We start from the raw sequence: 12,669 nt of genomic DNA, 5'->3' as shown, positions 1-12,669 counted from the left end.
CTCTTTGGCTAACTCGATATAAAATGATGCATGGTAATTGTTTTAATTTGCACTTGTAAAATAAACCAAGTATGAGTTTGCTACTTTTCCCTTGTTATGTGAGCATCCTGTTAATATCGAGGCTGGTTATTGTTAATGATGATTGTTTAGTTTCATGTTTGTTTTATTTAAAAAAAGACTTTTTTTTTCCTTTCACTTAGGATTATTTTCGGCTGTAACAGAAAACTTGACTGCAGTAAGGGGTGACTTGGTGACTTTTGCTTACAAACTATCTAAAGGCAGACAATCTAGCAATTCCTTAATTCCATCAAGAATCCAGACTTATTCTGTCTTTCTAATCCATCATCTTCAACTAATAGCTTTTTCCCTCTGGCTTGCCTGATGGCTGCAAACCTCTGGGCATCACATCTATATTCCAGCAGGAGGAAGGACACAAAACAAAAGACCTGTCCTTGCTGAATCTATTCCTTTTCATCATGAAAACAATAGCTTCCTTTGAAGCCATGACAGTAGAAGTCTGCTTATATCTCATTGATCAGAAGTGGCTAAATAGCCATGCCAAGTTGCAAGGGAAATTAGGAAGATGACTTTTTTTTCTTTCATTTGTGTATCATTCATTTGCTTTAATTTTTAAAAACGTTCTTTAATTAAAAATTTAAAACAACTTAATTTTAATTTATGTACAGTAATATTTATCCTTTTCACTGTATAGTTTCATGAGTTTTGAAATAGAGAGAAAGATGACTATTTTTAACTGTGACTTCTCATGCTCCCCCAAATTGTTTGATGTTCCTATAATAGAAAAGGACAATTGTTGAAGACAACAGAATAGTTTGAGAAAGGCAAGAATTCTTTTTTTTTTTTTTTCCGGATTCCGTAGTTTCTTTCTTTTTTTTTATTGGGGAAAGGGAACAGGACTTTATTGGGGAACAGTGTGTACTTCCAGGACTTTTTTTTTTTTCCAAGTCAAGTTTGTTGTCCTTTCAATTTTAGTTGTGGAGGGTGCCGTTCAGCTTCAAGTCGTCCTTTCAGTCTTAGTTGTGGAGGGTGCAGCTCAGCTCCAGGTCCAGTTGCTGTTGCTAGTTGCAGGGGGCACTGCCCACCATCCCTTGCGGGAGTCAAACCGGCAACCTTGTGGTTGAGAGCCCACTGGCCCATGTGGGAATCGAACCCACATCCTTCGGCGTTAGGAGCACTGAGTGCCAACCCCCTGAGCCACCAGGCTGGCCCAATGTCAAGAACTCTTATCCAATGCACTGAGCCCAAAGTCAAGAACTCTTATCCAATGCACTGAGGCTTCCTGAGATAAGATGAAATGGAATAAAGTCAGATAGGAAGGGTCCCCTCCCCTGTGTCAAGGGAACAGTTTGCATCTCAAAAGTACCTGAATTAACCACTAGGCTCTACTCTACTCAAGAACCATGCCCTCTGGGCATTTCCTCCCTGGTGGTTCCCAGCCATGATGGTGGTGGTGGTTTGATGCAACACTTGATTTTGTTGTCACAATTGGGGTGAGGCCCAAAACAGATGGATAGATAAGCCAGCAAACAGCTGTTATATGTACATTTTCATTAATCATTCCCTTTTCCAGCATGCCTGAGTGATAAATGATATGATAATGAATGATAATAGGTAATTCAAATAATTAAATATCAGTATCAAATTACCATGTTAATGAAAGGTCTGGCAGGGCCCTACAATGTGAATACACGATGATATCATTACTAGCATTTATTGAGCATCTATATCAGATGCTTTGCATAAAGTATCTCATTTAATCTTCACAGCCACCTTGTGACCTGGTACGTTGACTCTTCTCTGGAGTACATATAGGTGGTGTGGGCTTGACACTTCACTATCAATTTTACGCAGGATGTGTTAAGATGTAGTAACAAGTGTAGACTTGCTTGGTGTTCACCTGTACTCATTAAGAAAAAAAGAACAAGGGTAAAGTAAGTCAAAAGCATGGTCAATGTCTTGTATATTTAAAATAACTAGATTTCATCAATTTTAGGTGTTTTTTAAAACCATTTTAATTTACAAGGCTCTAATTTAAAATTGATATACTCTAGTAGATATCTCCTTAGTGCCTCTTCCACGCTTTGCTCTTGTGTATAAAATTTGTATATAATGTAAACATTTTCATGTTTACATTAAGTTGTTTTCAGTTGACATTATTTCATACATACTTCTCCATAATTCTGCCACTATAACTTGGATATTTCTCATCTGTTCTGGGCTTCAGTTTCACCTATAAAATGAGGCAGTTGGGCCATTATTTAATAGCTAAAGTTTTTGCAGCTCTAATATTCTGTGACAACATACTATCTACAGGGGAATAATGGGAATAAATATAGCACAAAAGACACAGGAGTCTTTGGAGAACAAGTTTACTTCAAAACATAGATGCTACTTCATGGGCCATAACTTTCCTGTTGTTCATGAGTCAGCATGAAAAATACCTCCAGAGAAGGCTAAGTAGGTCAGATTTATCTAAGAACACAGCTGTGTAATCCTGCGCCCTTCTCCAACCCTTTGGCACTGCAGATACGTGGTTCTAGCTTTTTGAACAACAGTCAAATAGCACTACCCACTTTATCAAGTCCACAAGAGTACAACGTGAAAAATCAAGCTGGCCTTTAAAAGACTTCAGTATGAGAACAAAATAGAGCCTTATTTATAGATTGTCCATGGCTATTTTACGCTTTTATGTCATTTCCATTGATTCTGTGATACTGGTTAGTGTGGGAAAGACTTTTAGTAAAAAAATTAAAATTGTTTAAAAATTAGTAACAATGTTTTGTACCATGACTTTTTATTAAACCTGTCTAATAAAACCTGTTAAGCTATCAATTTTTGCTTGCTTTCTTTTCTAAGTAGTATAGTCATAAGAGGACTTAAAAGTAATACATATTGGGCTATGTGTTATTTTGGGCTATGGAAGTATTCTTATCATAAGGGGTCCCCTTAACCAAGTGGGAGAACCTTCAGAGCCCAAGGGGCAAATAGAAACCTAGAGAAATGACATGAAGAGAAAAAAGGGACCCACTGGGATGGGACTGGGGCTTCTTGAAAAAGAAATAAACAGGCTGCCAGGGAACATAGGGAAAAGGTAAGGAACAGAGAAAATTCCGGAGGTGTGCAAGTTAGATAATGCAAAGTGAAGTGTTTTGTTTGTTTGTTATCACATAGAGGTCTTGTATTTCTGCTAATCTTCTTAAATGTTAAGTCCTGGCCAAGCAATTAGGCTATTTAACGTTGTTTATAGTTCTGTCCAGACACAGTGTGGAGACTGGGCTCACAGTACTATATTATGTCCCTAGCAGAGAGAGAGGATTCCTAATTGATTTAGTCCTTCTCTGGCATCTGTCCTGCTATTCGACCACCACTTTTCCATTGTCTAGACTGTAAGGCACCAGAAGCAATTAAGTGAAGGATCAATGTAAGCAGACAGGTGTGCCCGGGTCACTTCCCTTCTTTATTCTACACTGCTCATATTCTCTGAATTTCATACAAGCTACTCTGGAAGCAGCAAATTAACGAGAGAAAAAAATCTGCAGATTGCTAATACTTCCAGGTGATGCAAATTGATTGGCAAAGGCATGATATTAAAAGAGATCTCGATCTTAGATGTGCTTTTCGGTTCTAGGAATCAAAAAATGGGGCTAGAAAGTGTAGTTCCTAATATTGCTTATATTATCCTGTTAATGTTAGAAATAGGCAACTTACCCTCGTCCTGGCCCCCATCATGTTTCAGAAGGGGCTGGCTAAATTTTGCAACGTGAATCCGAAGGGGAGTATTTGCAAGGTCCTTGACGCAATAACTCCCCTAGGAAGAGGCTTCCCCACCTGTCACAACCTGGACCGTATCCACGGAGGGCGCCGGGCGCACACCACCGCCACGCGGCGCTGAGGTCAGCCTCTCCGGTCTTGGGAGAGCTCTTTTTATTCTAAATTACAGACTTTGCAGCCACCGGATATCCTCGCTGCAGAACTGGCAGCAGCCATGTGGCTGCACTCGCGTTTCCTGACAACCACTGCATTATTTCCACTAATACCCTGTCTCAGGCCTCCAGCTGGGCGACTCTTCACTCCTATCACCCACTGCCGACTTCCCTGCCCGATGGCAATAACCCGACTGTGGCCCGTGCACCCAAACAAAGCGAAAACTCTCCGAAATTTACTGAAATCGCACTTGGCGACAGTGGCCTGATAGTCTCTCCCGACAGCTCTAAGTCACCGCCGCAAAAAGTGCCTGGGCCCCGCAGATTTGGGAGAGAAGCCGAGAGCGCGGCGGGGCGGGGCAGCAACCATGTGCCCCGCGCCGGGGTGGGGCACCCGCGGCCGCTGCGTTCGCATTGTCCACGTTCCCCGCACCCCGCAGCGTTCCGTCCCCCCTCTATCTGTGGCGCACACGCGCGCAGGGCGAGCGGCGCGCCCCGGGCTGAAGCTACAGCAGCTGCGGCGGCGGCGGCGGCGGCGGCGGGGGCGGGGGCGGCGGCGCGGGGCGGGGCGGGGCGGGCGGCGCGGGGGCGGGCCCGGGGCGAGGCAGCCCCGGCGCCAGCAAGCTAGCGGCGAGCGCGGCGAGCACCGAGAGGAGGGCGAGCAGCAGCATGGCGGGGCTCCGACGCCCGCAGCCGGGCTGCTACTGCCGCACCGCCGCGGCCGTGAACCTCCTGCTGGGTGTCTTCCAGGTCCTCCTGCCCTGCTGTCGCCCGGGAGGGGCTCAGGGACAAGGTCAGCCTTGAGCCGTTCTGTTGGCTTCCCCTCTCTACCCTGCCCCCCCACCCCCCCGTCTTTCTTTTAGGGAACTGCTGAAATCTATTAGAGGGCGAGGGGAGGAAAGGGAAAGGGTAGGAGGAGGAAGCGATTGCAATTCTGGGCTGATAACATTTTCTAACCGCGGCGTCTCCTACCGCGCCCCCTCCCCCATGCAAACAGAAAGCTGGGAAATCGCGGGGTTTGGGGATCGTGGCGCGGACCGCTAGCCGCACGCGTCCGGGAGCCTTTGTGCGCGGGCCCCCGGCGCCCCGGGCGCAGCCCCCGCTTTGTGTAGCGCGCGCTGGGGCCCCGCCGCAGCCTGGCTTCCTGCAGCTTTGTTCCCGGAGCCTGGTCGCCTAGGACCCATCCTGCAGATGCCCGCCCCAGATGCTGCGGGATGCGAGCGCAGAGTGGCCCGCGGGGTGGGTTTTCCCCATCCGACCTCCAACATGAGACACCCCCCCCCCCCCCCCCGACCCTGCACGCCGTCGCCTCTCAGAGGGGCCGCCGGCTTACACCCGGTCCATTGTGTTCTTATCCTCGGCTCGCTCCTCTGCTGTCCTCCACTTCTAGAAGGAAACGGAGACTTGTTTTGGTGAGGTGGGTACATGGGTAAAGATAGGGAAACAGGAAGCCTTTACCGTGCATTAAAAACACTCTGTATTTTTTGGTGTCTGTGCAGCTATTGAGCCGTTGCCGAACGTGGTGGAGCTGTGGCAGGCAGAAGAAGGGGAACTCCTGTTGCCCACTCAGGTGAGGACAACCAGGTGACAGGGCGGGGGTGGGTGTGCGAGGGAGGAGAGGCCGGGAGGCCGCCGGCCCCCCAGTGGCACAGGCTCTCGGGCCACTTTGCAAGGCAAATAAACGGTTGGGCCGAGCCTAAACACCTGGCAACGGTGGCCTTCCAGGCCTCCTCCCGCGCCATGTGACGGCGTGAGTCACGCCTGCCCCAAGTTCAGGAGGTGGGAGCTGAGGCCACCTCAGCAGGGCCGAGGCCAGCGGCTGCAGTGCGGAGGGGAAGGGCGGGCCCCTCGGCCAGCTGTGGCCCTGGGTGGGCTAGGGACTTGTGCCCTGTTCTCTAAATAAGGTAGTGCTGTGTGCCTGAGGACAATAGGAATATTGATTTAAAAAATGTTAGTAAGTGGTACTTGCCATTAGCGTTAAGTAGCTGTGGGATAAAGATGTGACTTTAAAGAATTGTAATCTTGGATTTGTTCCAAGTTTCTTTAATTCGTTTTAGAATACACCCTTTTAAGATCTTCAATTTCCGGTTTTGGGTTTTCTCCCCCACTAAATGATATGATGATTGCATGTGGAAAACTAATTCCTAACATTTTATTGGAATCTGTGGCATCATACAGGGTTTACTGCAGCCGTAGACAGTACTGCAAAGCTTTTTTGTTTAAGGTTTAACTTTTAGAAGAAATTCTCCTTGACTGAAAATGTACACATCTAAATATTGTTGATTGTTTTTCAGCAGCGACAGTAGTGACCCCAAGTGCATTTTTTTTCTGGGAAATGGGGAGTAGTTTGAATTACAAGGGAATATTCTGCTGTGTGCCGTAATTTTTAAGATGTTCATTACTTCCCACATTGGTGGCAGCACTTAATTCTATGCTGTCTCTTGTGGCTGTTTAGAAAAACAGGATGTCTCACCGAAACTTCACTGGAGAGGCTATGCAGTTTTACATTTCAATTTTCTTCCTCCTATGCGAAGCTGGTTTTGAGATATTTGGAATATTCATTTTAACCAGGGCTAATGAATAACAGCTTCAAGGCGAAGAGGTGATCTTTAGAGGAAAAATTTCCTGGACCTTCTCTGAAGGCCAGCAGGCTGAATAAGACCAGTCCTTTGAGAAAAAGCCCCAGCAAGATGGGGAGTAAATAGTCTGCCCCTCTCTTAAAAGTTTATTCCCAAATGCATTGTTTTTCCTGATTATAAATAATGTGTATTGTTGAAAGTTTGGAATATACAGAAAGATAAAACAGTCAAAATAGAAATTGTTCATAATCCTGAGAGAACCACACTTAACACTGGATGTATTTACTTTTTAAAAATATAGCTGTATTTGTGTATATCAGAGTTGTTCAGCAGCGGCATTAGTGACATTTTCGGCTGGAGAATTCTTTGCTGTGGGGGGCTGTTCTGGGCAGGGGGATGTCAGGCAGTAAGAGCATCTCTGCCTCTACCCACTAGATGCCAGTGGCATTCACTCCTCCCTCTTGTCTCCTCAGTTGTGACAGCTAAAAATATCTCCAGACATTGCCAGATGTCCCTGGGGAGTAAAACTGCCCGGCGGAGAAGCTCTGGTGTATATCTATATGTATTTGTATTTGCATTTTTACTCAGTTGTAGCCCCTACCTCTTCCTGGTTACCGTTGGAAGCCAACGCTGGCCAAAAGGAAATTATAGACTCGCATTTGTTACAGCATTAGGTGAAGATGTGGTCCCTGTGCTCAGAGGTGCAAATGTCAAGGCCGGTGACAGGATTTTATTTAAAGGCTCGGACATTCTTTTATAAAACTGTTAATTTCTGGTTTTGTTTTTGTTTATATGTGTAATGCAGTTTGTTTTGGGTAAAGATGTTAGAATTTAGAAGCTGTTTTTCTGGAATACTTGCTATAGAGGCATTTATAGCTAAGTTATTTTAATCAAAGCTGTAATGAAAGTGAAACTTATTCAAAGTAATTTTCTAAACACTCCATCTCTATGTCTATGTGGATCTTTTAGAGACGATTTTACATTACCCTCCATGTACCTGGGTGGAGGTGAGGATATTTGTGGACCTATATATCCACATGTGTCTACCTGAACTGCGAACTATGTATGTGCATATGTATCTATTTTAACTACTGGTGTATATATACATACACATACAGTACCGTGTTTCCCAGAAAATAAGACCTAACCTGACAATCAGCTCTAATGTGTCTTTTGGAGCAAAAATTAGTATAAGACTCGGTATTATATTACATTATATTATATTATACCTGGTCTTATAGTAAAATATGACCAGGTCTTGTATTAATTTTTGCTCCAAAAGACACATTAGAGCTGATTGTCCTGCTAGGTCTTATTTTTGGGGAAACATGATATATATATATATATATATATATATATATATATATATATATATATATATATAGCAGATACATAAAAACTACAGAGTTCTGAAGAAAGTTATCTTTAGGGAATTCTTTTCAAAAGATTTTGAATTTTTTTCTGAAAAAGTTCCCTCATGTGTGTCATGGAGTTCGTTGACAAGAGAATATTTATAGGTGTTATTTAAATTTGAGGGTTTTCTGCTTAACTAACTTGTAGGCTGGGTTCCTTTCATTCAGGAGGACTTAAAGATACCTTCACAAACTAAGATTTTTCAGTTATAGGTGACATAGCATCAGAAGATGTGACGTTAAAAAAATTGAATACTAACATTTGCCAACACTAATTATTTGTACAGTTATCTATTTAGAAATTTTTTTTTTTCCCCTCATCTAATGGGTCTCTAAGTGATCAAGAATTTGAGTAATGCATCATTAGTAAAAACAAATATAACAATTGAGTTTTTGTAAACTGCCAGATCCTCTGGCCAGGCTTCCAGGATTTGACTCCAGTCTCTATTCCTTTTCGCTTCTCTGTTCTCAGTTTCTTTATCTGCAAAATGGGGCTGATACCGATGCTCATCTTAGAGGATTTTGTGAGGATTAAGTGCCTTGAATTTAGTAAGCACTTAATACATTCTGTTATTTTGGCAGTCTCTCACCTGTTCCCTTAGGTTTGGTCATTGGAGAACATGGGACAGCTCTCCTGCTTTGAAGGGGCTGAACCAGTGCCGATAACTTGAGGCTATTAACATGTGGCCAGTTATACAGATAAATTGTGTTAGTCACATCTTTTTGTTATGTACTCTTTCATGTTGTAGAATAGCTTGGTGTAGGAACATAAAAACTGTCCATGGTGATAATGAGAAGGAAGAAAAAAAAACACATGTGGTTTTGTACTTAGAGTTACAGAGTTTTTCCTTTCCTCTGATTCTGCATCACGTGACCATACTTCACCACACTGAATCCAAAGCAGTGATGGTGTAGAAACCAAAGAAACATTTTCGTTAGCTTACTGTCCAGAAGTAATTGCATGTGTTCAAGATCCTGCATTGTGCACTTTCTTACTTCACCTTCAAGGTCAAAAACTGGGATTCCCCGTGATCCACTTGACCTGCTCTGGCCCTGAGGTCCTTCCATGTTCTGACCTTGTCTGCTGCTCTGGTCAGTCATCTGGGATGCTCACTCCAGCCTCACTCTTGTCTGAGTGGACCCAGCACTTACTGGTTAAATGAAAGAATGGATGCTATTGCCCTGCTTTTTGTATAGGGCCAGTTCTCCCTGACTCCTAACTTGGCAGTGGCGCTGTCATCATTTCTCCCTCTTTGAATTTCTTGAGTGTCTGGATTTTCTTTGCTGTATGTTGCCCTAACTAGGTTCCCCATAAGAGGGTTTGGGCTTCTAAGCTTGGTCGCCCTAAGTGGCCACAAGGTTCTGTATGCAGTAGGCTTTCAGTTGTTAGCTCATGAGTTCTTCCTGGTGGAGAGACAGTTGTCAGTGTGTTGTCCAGTTCCTCTATTTTTAGGTTATTCAGTTCTAAAGATGGCAGGCTGAATGCCTTGCGCATTGGTTTCCTAGTATTGTTCAATAATCACATTTTCGTATTAGTTCTAGCAACAAGAAGGGCAATCTAGAATTTGTTCTTTTAATCCGTTCAGACTTTGCTAGGATGAGAAGCCTCACTCCTAATGCCCCTGGTTAGGTGTGGGACGCGGACACCGGCGCTGCAGGAGCAGCTGCTGCCCGGTGCAGACTCTCACGGGTCAGGTCTGGGGTGGTCGGCTCTGGGGTCTCCCGGCCTTGTTTGTTCATCTAGCAGACACCTAGCATGGACCTGGCCTGGGAGACAGTGATGAGTAAGGTCTCTGCCTTTAAAAATTGCATGTCTTGTTAAATTTACCTCTCTTAAAAGCCTGAGACTAGGTAACGGAAATTGTTAGAAAGTGAAATAGGAAATGGTATACTGAGTCTACGAGGATTCTTAATTATGGGAGATTCTGTGTTACGTAATGGCATCTTGCTCCAGTCAATGGCATCTTGCTCCAGTCAGTGAATCATTAACTAGTATTTGGAAATCTTTTTGTCATAGAGATTTATTTTTGGTTTAATCATATCCGCTATCAACACAGACAAATAATAACCATCATGAGATGGAATGCTAACGGCATTGTTTAAGTACTTAGCGAGTATTAACATATTAATATGCTAAAACCTATGAAGTACTATGACCTGATTTTACAGATGGGGAAATTGAGGCAGGGAGTCCTTAAATAACTTGCCCAAGGCTGTAAGAAAGTGGCAGTGGTGGGATTTAATCCCAGGAGGTGTTTAGCTCCAGAGCCCTTGCTTTTGGCCACTTCACTATTGTATTGCGTTTTAGCACAGTCGGGCCAGAAAAGTAGTATTGTAGTAGATAAAGTTCCTGTATCTGAGGGAAATTACTTTCATATTCTGTTTTGATTTAGGAAAATTTGCTTAAATAAAGTTTTAAAAAATAGTCATATCTACTAGTATTTTTAAATTATCTTTATTAAAACGTTTTTATTGAGGTGTAATTGACATATAACGTTATATTAGTTTCAGGTGTACAACATGAGCTAATATTTGTATGTATTGTGAAATGATCGCCTTGATAAGTCTAGATGTCACAGTACATAGTTACAAAAATTTTTCTTGTGATGAGCACTTTTAAGATTTACTCTCATAGCAATTTCCAAATAGGCACTGCAGTATTATTCGCTGTACTTTCCATGCTGTACATTACATCCTCATGATTTACTTAGAAGTGGAAGTTTGTACCTTTGACCACCTTCACTCATTTTGCTCCACCCCCACTCGCCTGGTTGGGGGCAGAATGACAGGATTTCAGTCCTTGGCCTTTGAGAGTGTGGTGTTGCTGGGGAGATAAGGCTGGTAATACCCTGAGATAACATTCAAATGCTGAAATGTAGGAACTGAGAGGAGAAGCTGTGTGTATTGCAGGGGCCCCTTAGAGTTCCGCCTGAGCAGACACGTGACTGGGATGTAGCCTAGAGCCTCCCTCACGTAGGTGAAGGTTCATTGTATTTATGCTGATGTTTTAAATCGGAGCCCAGCGCCTCAGCTGAAGCTTGGTTGTAGAGATTGGGATGGGTATATCAGGGTCAGTTCAGGGGAAGCAGGTTGGAGTCTATCTGACTAGCACTTAGGGAACCATGGGAGCTTCTTGAGCAGAGATGAGCACAATGACGTTGGATGCTGGGGCCATACCAGGTGGCTGGTAAGGAATGATGGATGTAGAGGAAGATTGGCCGGGCAGGGTCACCCAGGACGGTTGAAGGCCGAACTCTTAGAGAAGAAAACCCTATCATCGGTGGTGGTGATGAGGGCCTGGGGTGCTGATGCTGTGGGCCAGTTTGCTGACAGAAGGGAAGGAGAAGAAAGGACAGGTCTGAACTGTGTTTCAGATGAGTGGGTGGGTCTTTAATGTTTGGAGATGAAGGAAGGAGAGTCGTGTAAGCCCCACTCTAGGGTTTGCCCTGGGGTCAGAGAGTGTGGTGGTACCTTTGACGGAAGGAGGCTGGTTAGAATAGAAGCGACTTGGCAGGGACCCCTGACGTGGATAAATCTGGTGTCGGCCCTACTTGTTTCTGGGAAGACAAAGTGCATATATCCTGGAGGCATAGGACAGTGGGGCTGGAGCTGTGAATTAGTTCATCCTACATGTGTGAGGGAGCACCTGCCATGGGCCGTGCTGACCAAAACAAGGTGAGTTTTGGTTCTTGTGGAAAGATAGGCATTTACTGAGTGTCTACATGCGTGAGTGAGTGAGAAGTTGGGGCTGGAGATGGGGACTTGGGCCCCATGATTACAAGTGTGAGTTAACATCCAGAGGGAATTAATGTAGAGGAGTCTGAGCCCAGGAGGATGGGCAGTGACGGAAGGAAAGGGGCAGTGAGGCAGTGTTACCAAGAGAGCCAAGGGTCCGAGAGAAGCTGCAGGTTCAGGAAGGGGCCACGTGCCTGAAGCCAGCAGGGGCGAGCTTCAAGAAAGAATAGTCAAGATGACATTCATCAGGCAGATGACAATGTAGTATTTCATGGGACCTGCCCATTACATACTGTTTCTGTTTCAAGACCCCTTTCTTTTTCCCTTCCTGGTACGTGATATGGGGGCTGATTTTTGGCATGGTTAATCTGAAAGAAGATTTTGGAATCACTTTAGAGCGTGATTATTTATGCCATTTATAATGTTTATCAGCCTTTGTATGTTGATGGCAAAGTCTATCAGACATTCATTCATTCAGGGGATTCTGAGCCAAACAGTATGTTTTCTGTATTTGGGAATTTTAAGTATCATTACATTTTACCTTGTATGGTTAAACGGAAACATTAAAAAATGCTCCTGGCGAGAAGTGATGTCAAACTACTTTTGAGATTATGTTTAGGTCGTGATGTTAAATAGGTCGAATATTTACAGTGCGTATATAGGGGATCACTTGGGAAGTTGTGGCTTTTAGCACTGTCATTGCTAGTGTCACTGTTTCTTTCAGTACATCGTTATCAAATGCCTGCTGTGTGGGAGGCACTACTGTAGACATGCGTTACAAGTTCATCACTCCTGCGAGATTTAAAGAACTTTTTTGTGGAGATTTTGTGTTTCTTTGAAACAACTGTTAAAGCGTGTTCTTTTTCAATAGGGTGATTCTGAAGAGGACATGGAAGAACATTCTCCAGAACAGAGGTAAGTAAAAACTTGGGAGCGTATACTTGCTGAACTTCCCTGCCCACTTTGGATGCTATCTGAAGTCTTTGATATGTCTGTGTT

At 44.0% G+C, this 12,669-nt stretch overlaps 1 protein-coding gene across 2 annotated transcripts in view; it reads left to right on the top strand.

Annotated features, from left to right (window-relative positions):
- Nucleotides 1-4,576: 4,576 nt before the first annotated feature.
- TMEM131L (transmembrane 131 like) overlaps nucleotides 4,577-12,669 on the top strand; it is a 145,638-nt gene continuing 137,545 nt past the window's right edge. For both annotated transcript variants that reach the window (XM_019722360.3, XM_019722355.3), the window contains exons 1-3: nucleotides 4,577-4,737; nucleotides 5,444-5,514; nucleotides 12,542-12,585. In XM_019722360.3, coding sequence (XP_019577919.3) covers nucleotides 4,614-4,737; nucleotides 5,444-5,514; nucleotides 12,542-12,585 — 239 coding nt within the window. In that variant the 5' untranslated portion in view covers nucleotides 4,577-4,613. The remainder of the gene's footprint in view (nucleotides 4,738-5,443; nucleotides 5,515-12,541; nucleotides 12,586-12,669) is intronic.

Source organism: Rhinolophus sinicus, chromosome 15 (assembly GCF_057876585.1).
Source record: "Rhinolophus sinicus isolate RSI-liver-muscle chromosome 15, RSI-T2T, whole genome shotgun sequence".
Lineage (NCBI taxonomy): Eukaryota > Metazoa > Chordata > Mammalia > Chiroptera > Rhinolophidae > Rhinolophus > Rhinolophus sinicus.
Note: the sequence above shows the minus strand (reverse complement) of the source record. Positions and strands in the feature narration are given on the sequence as shown.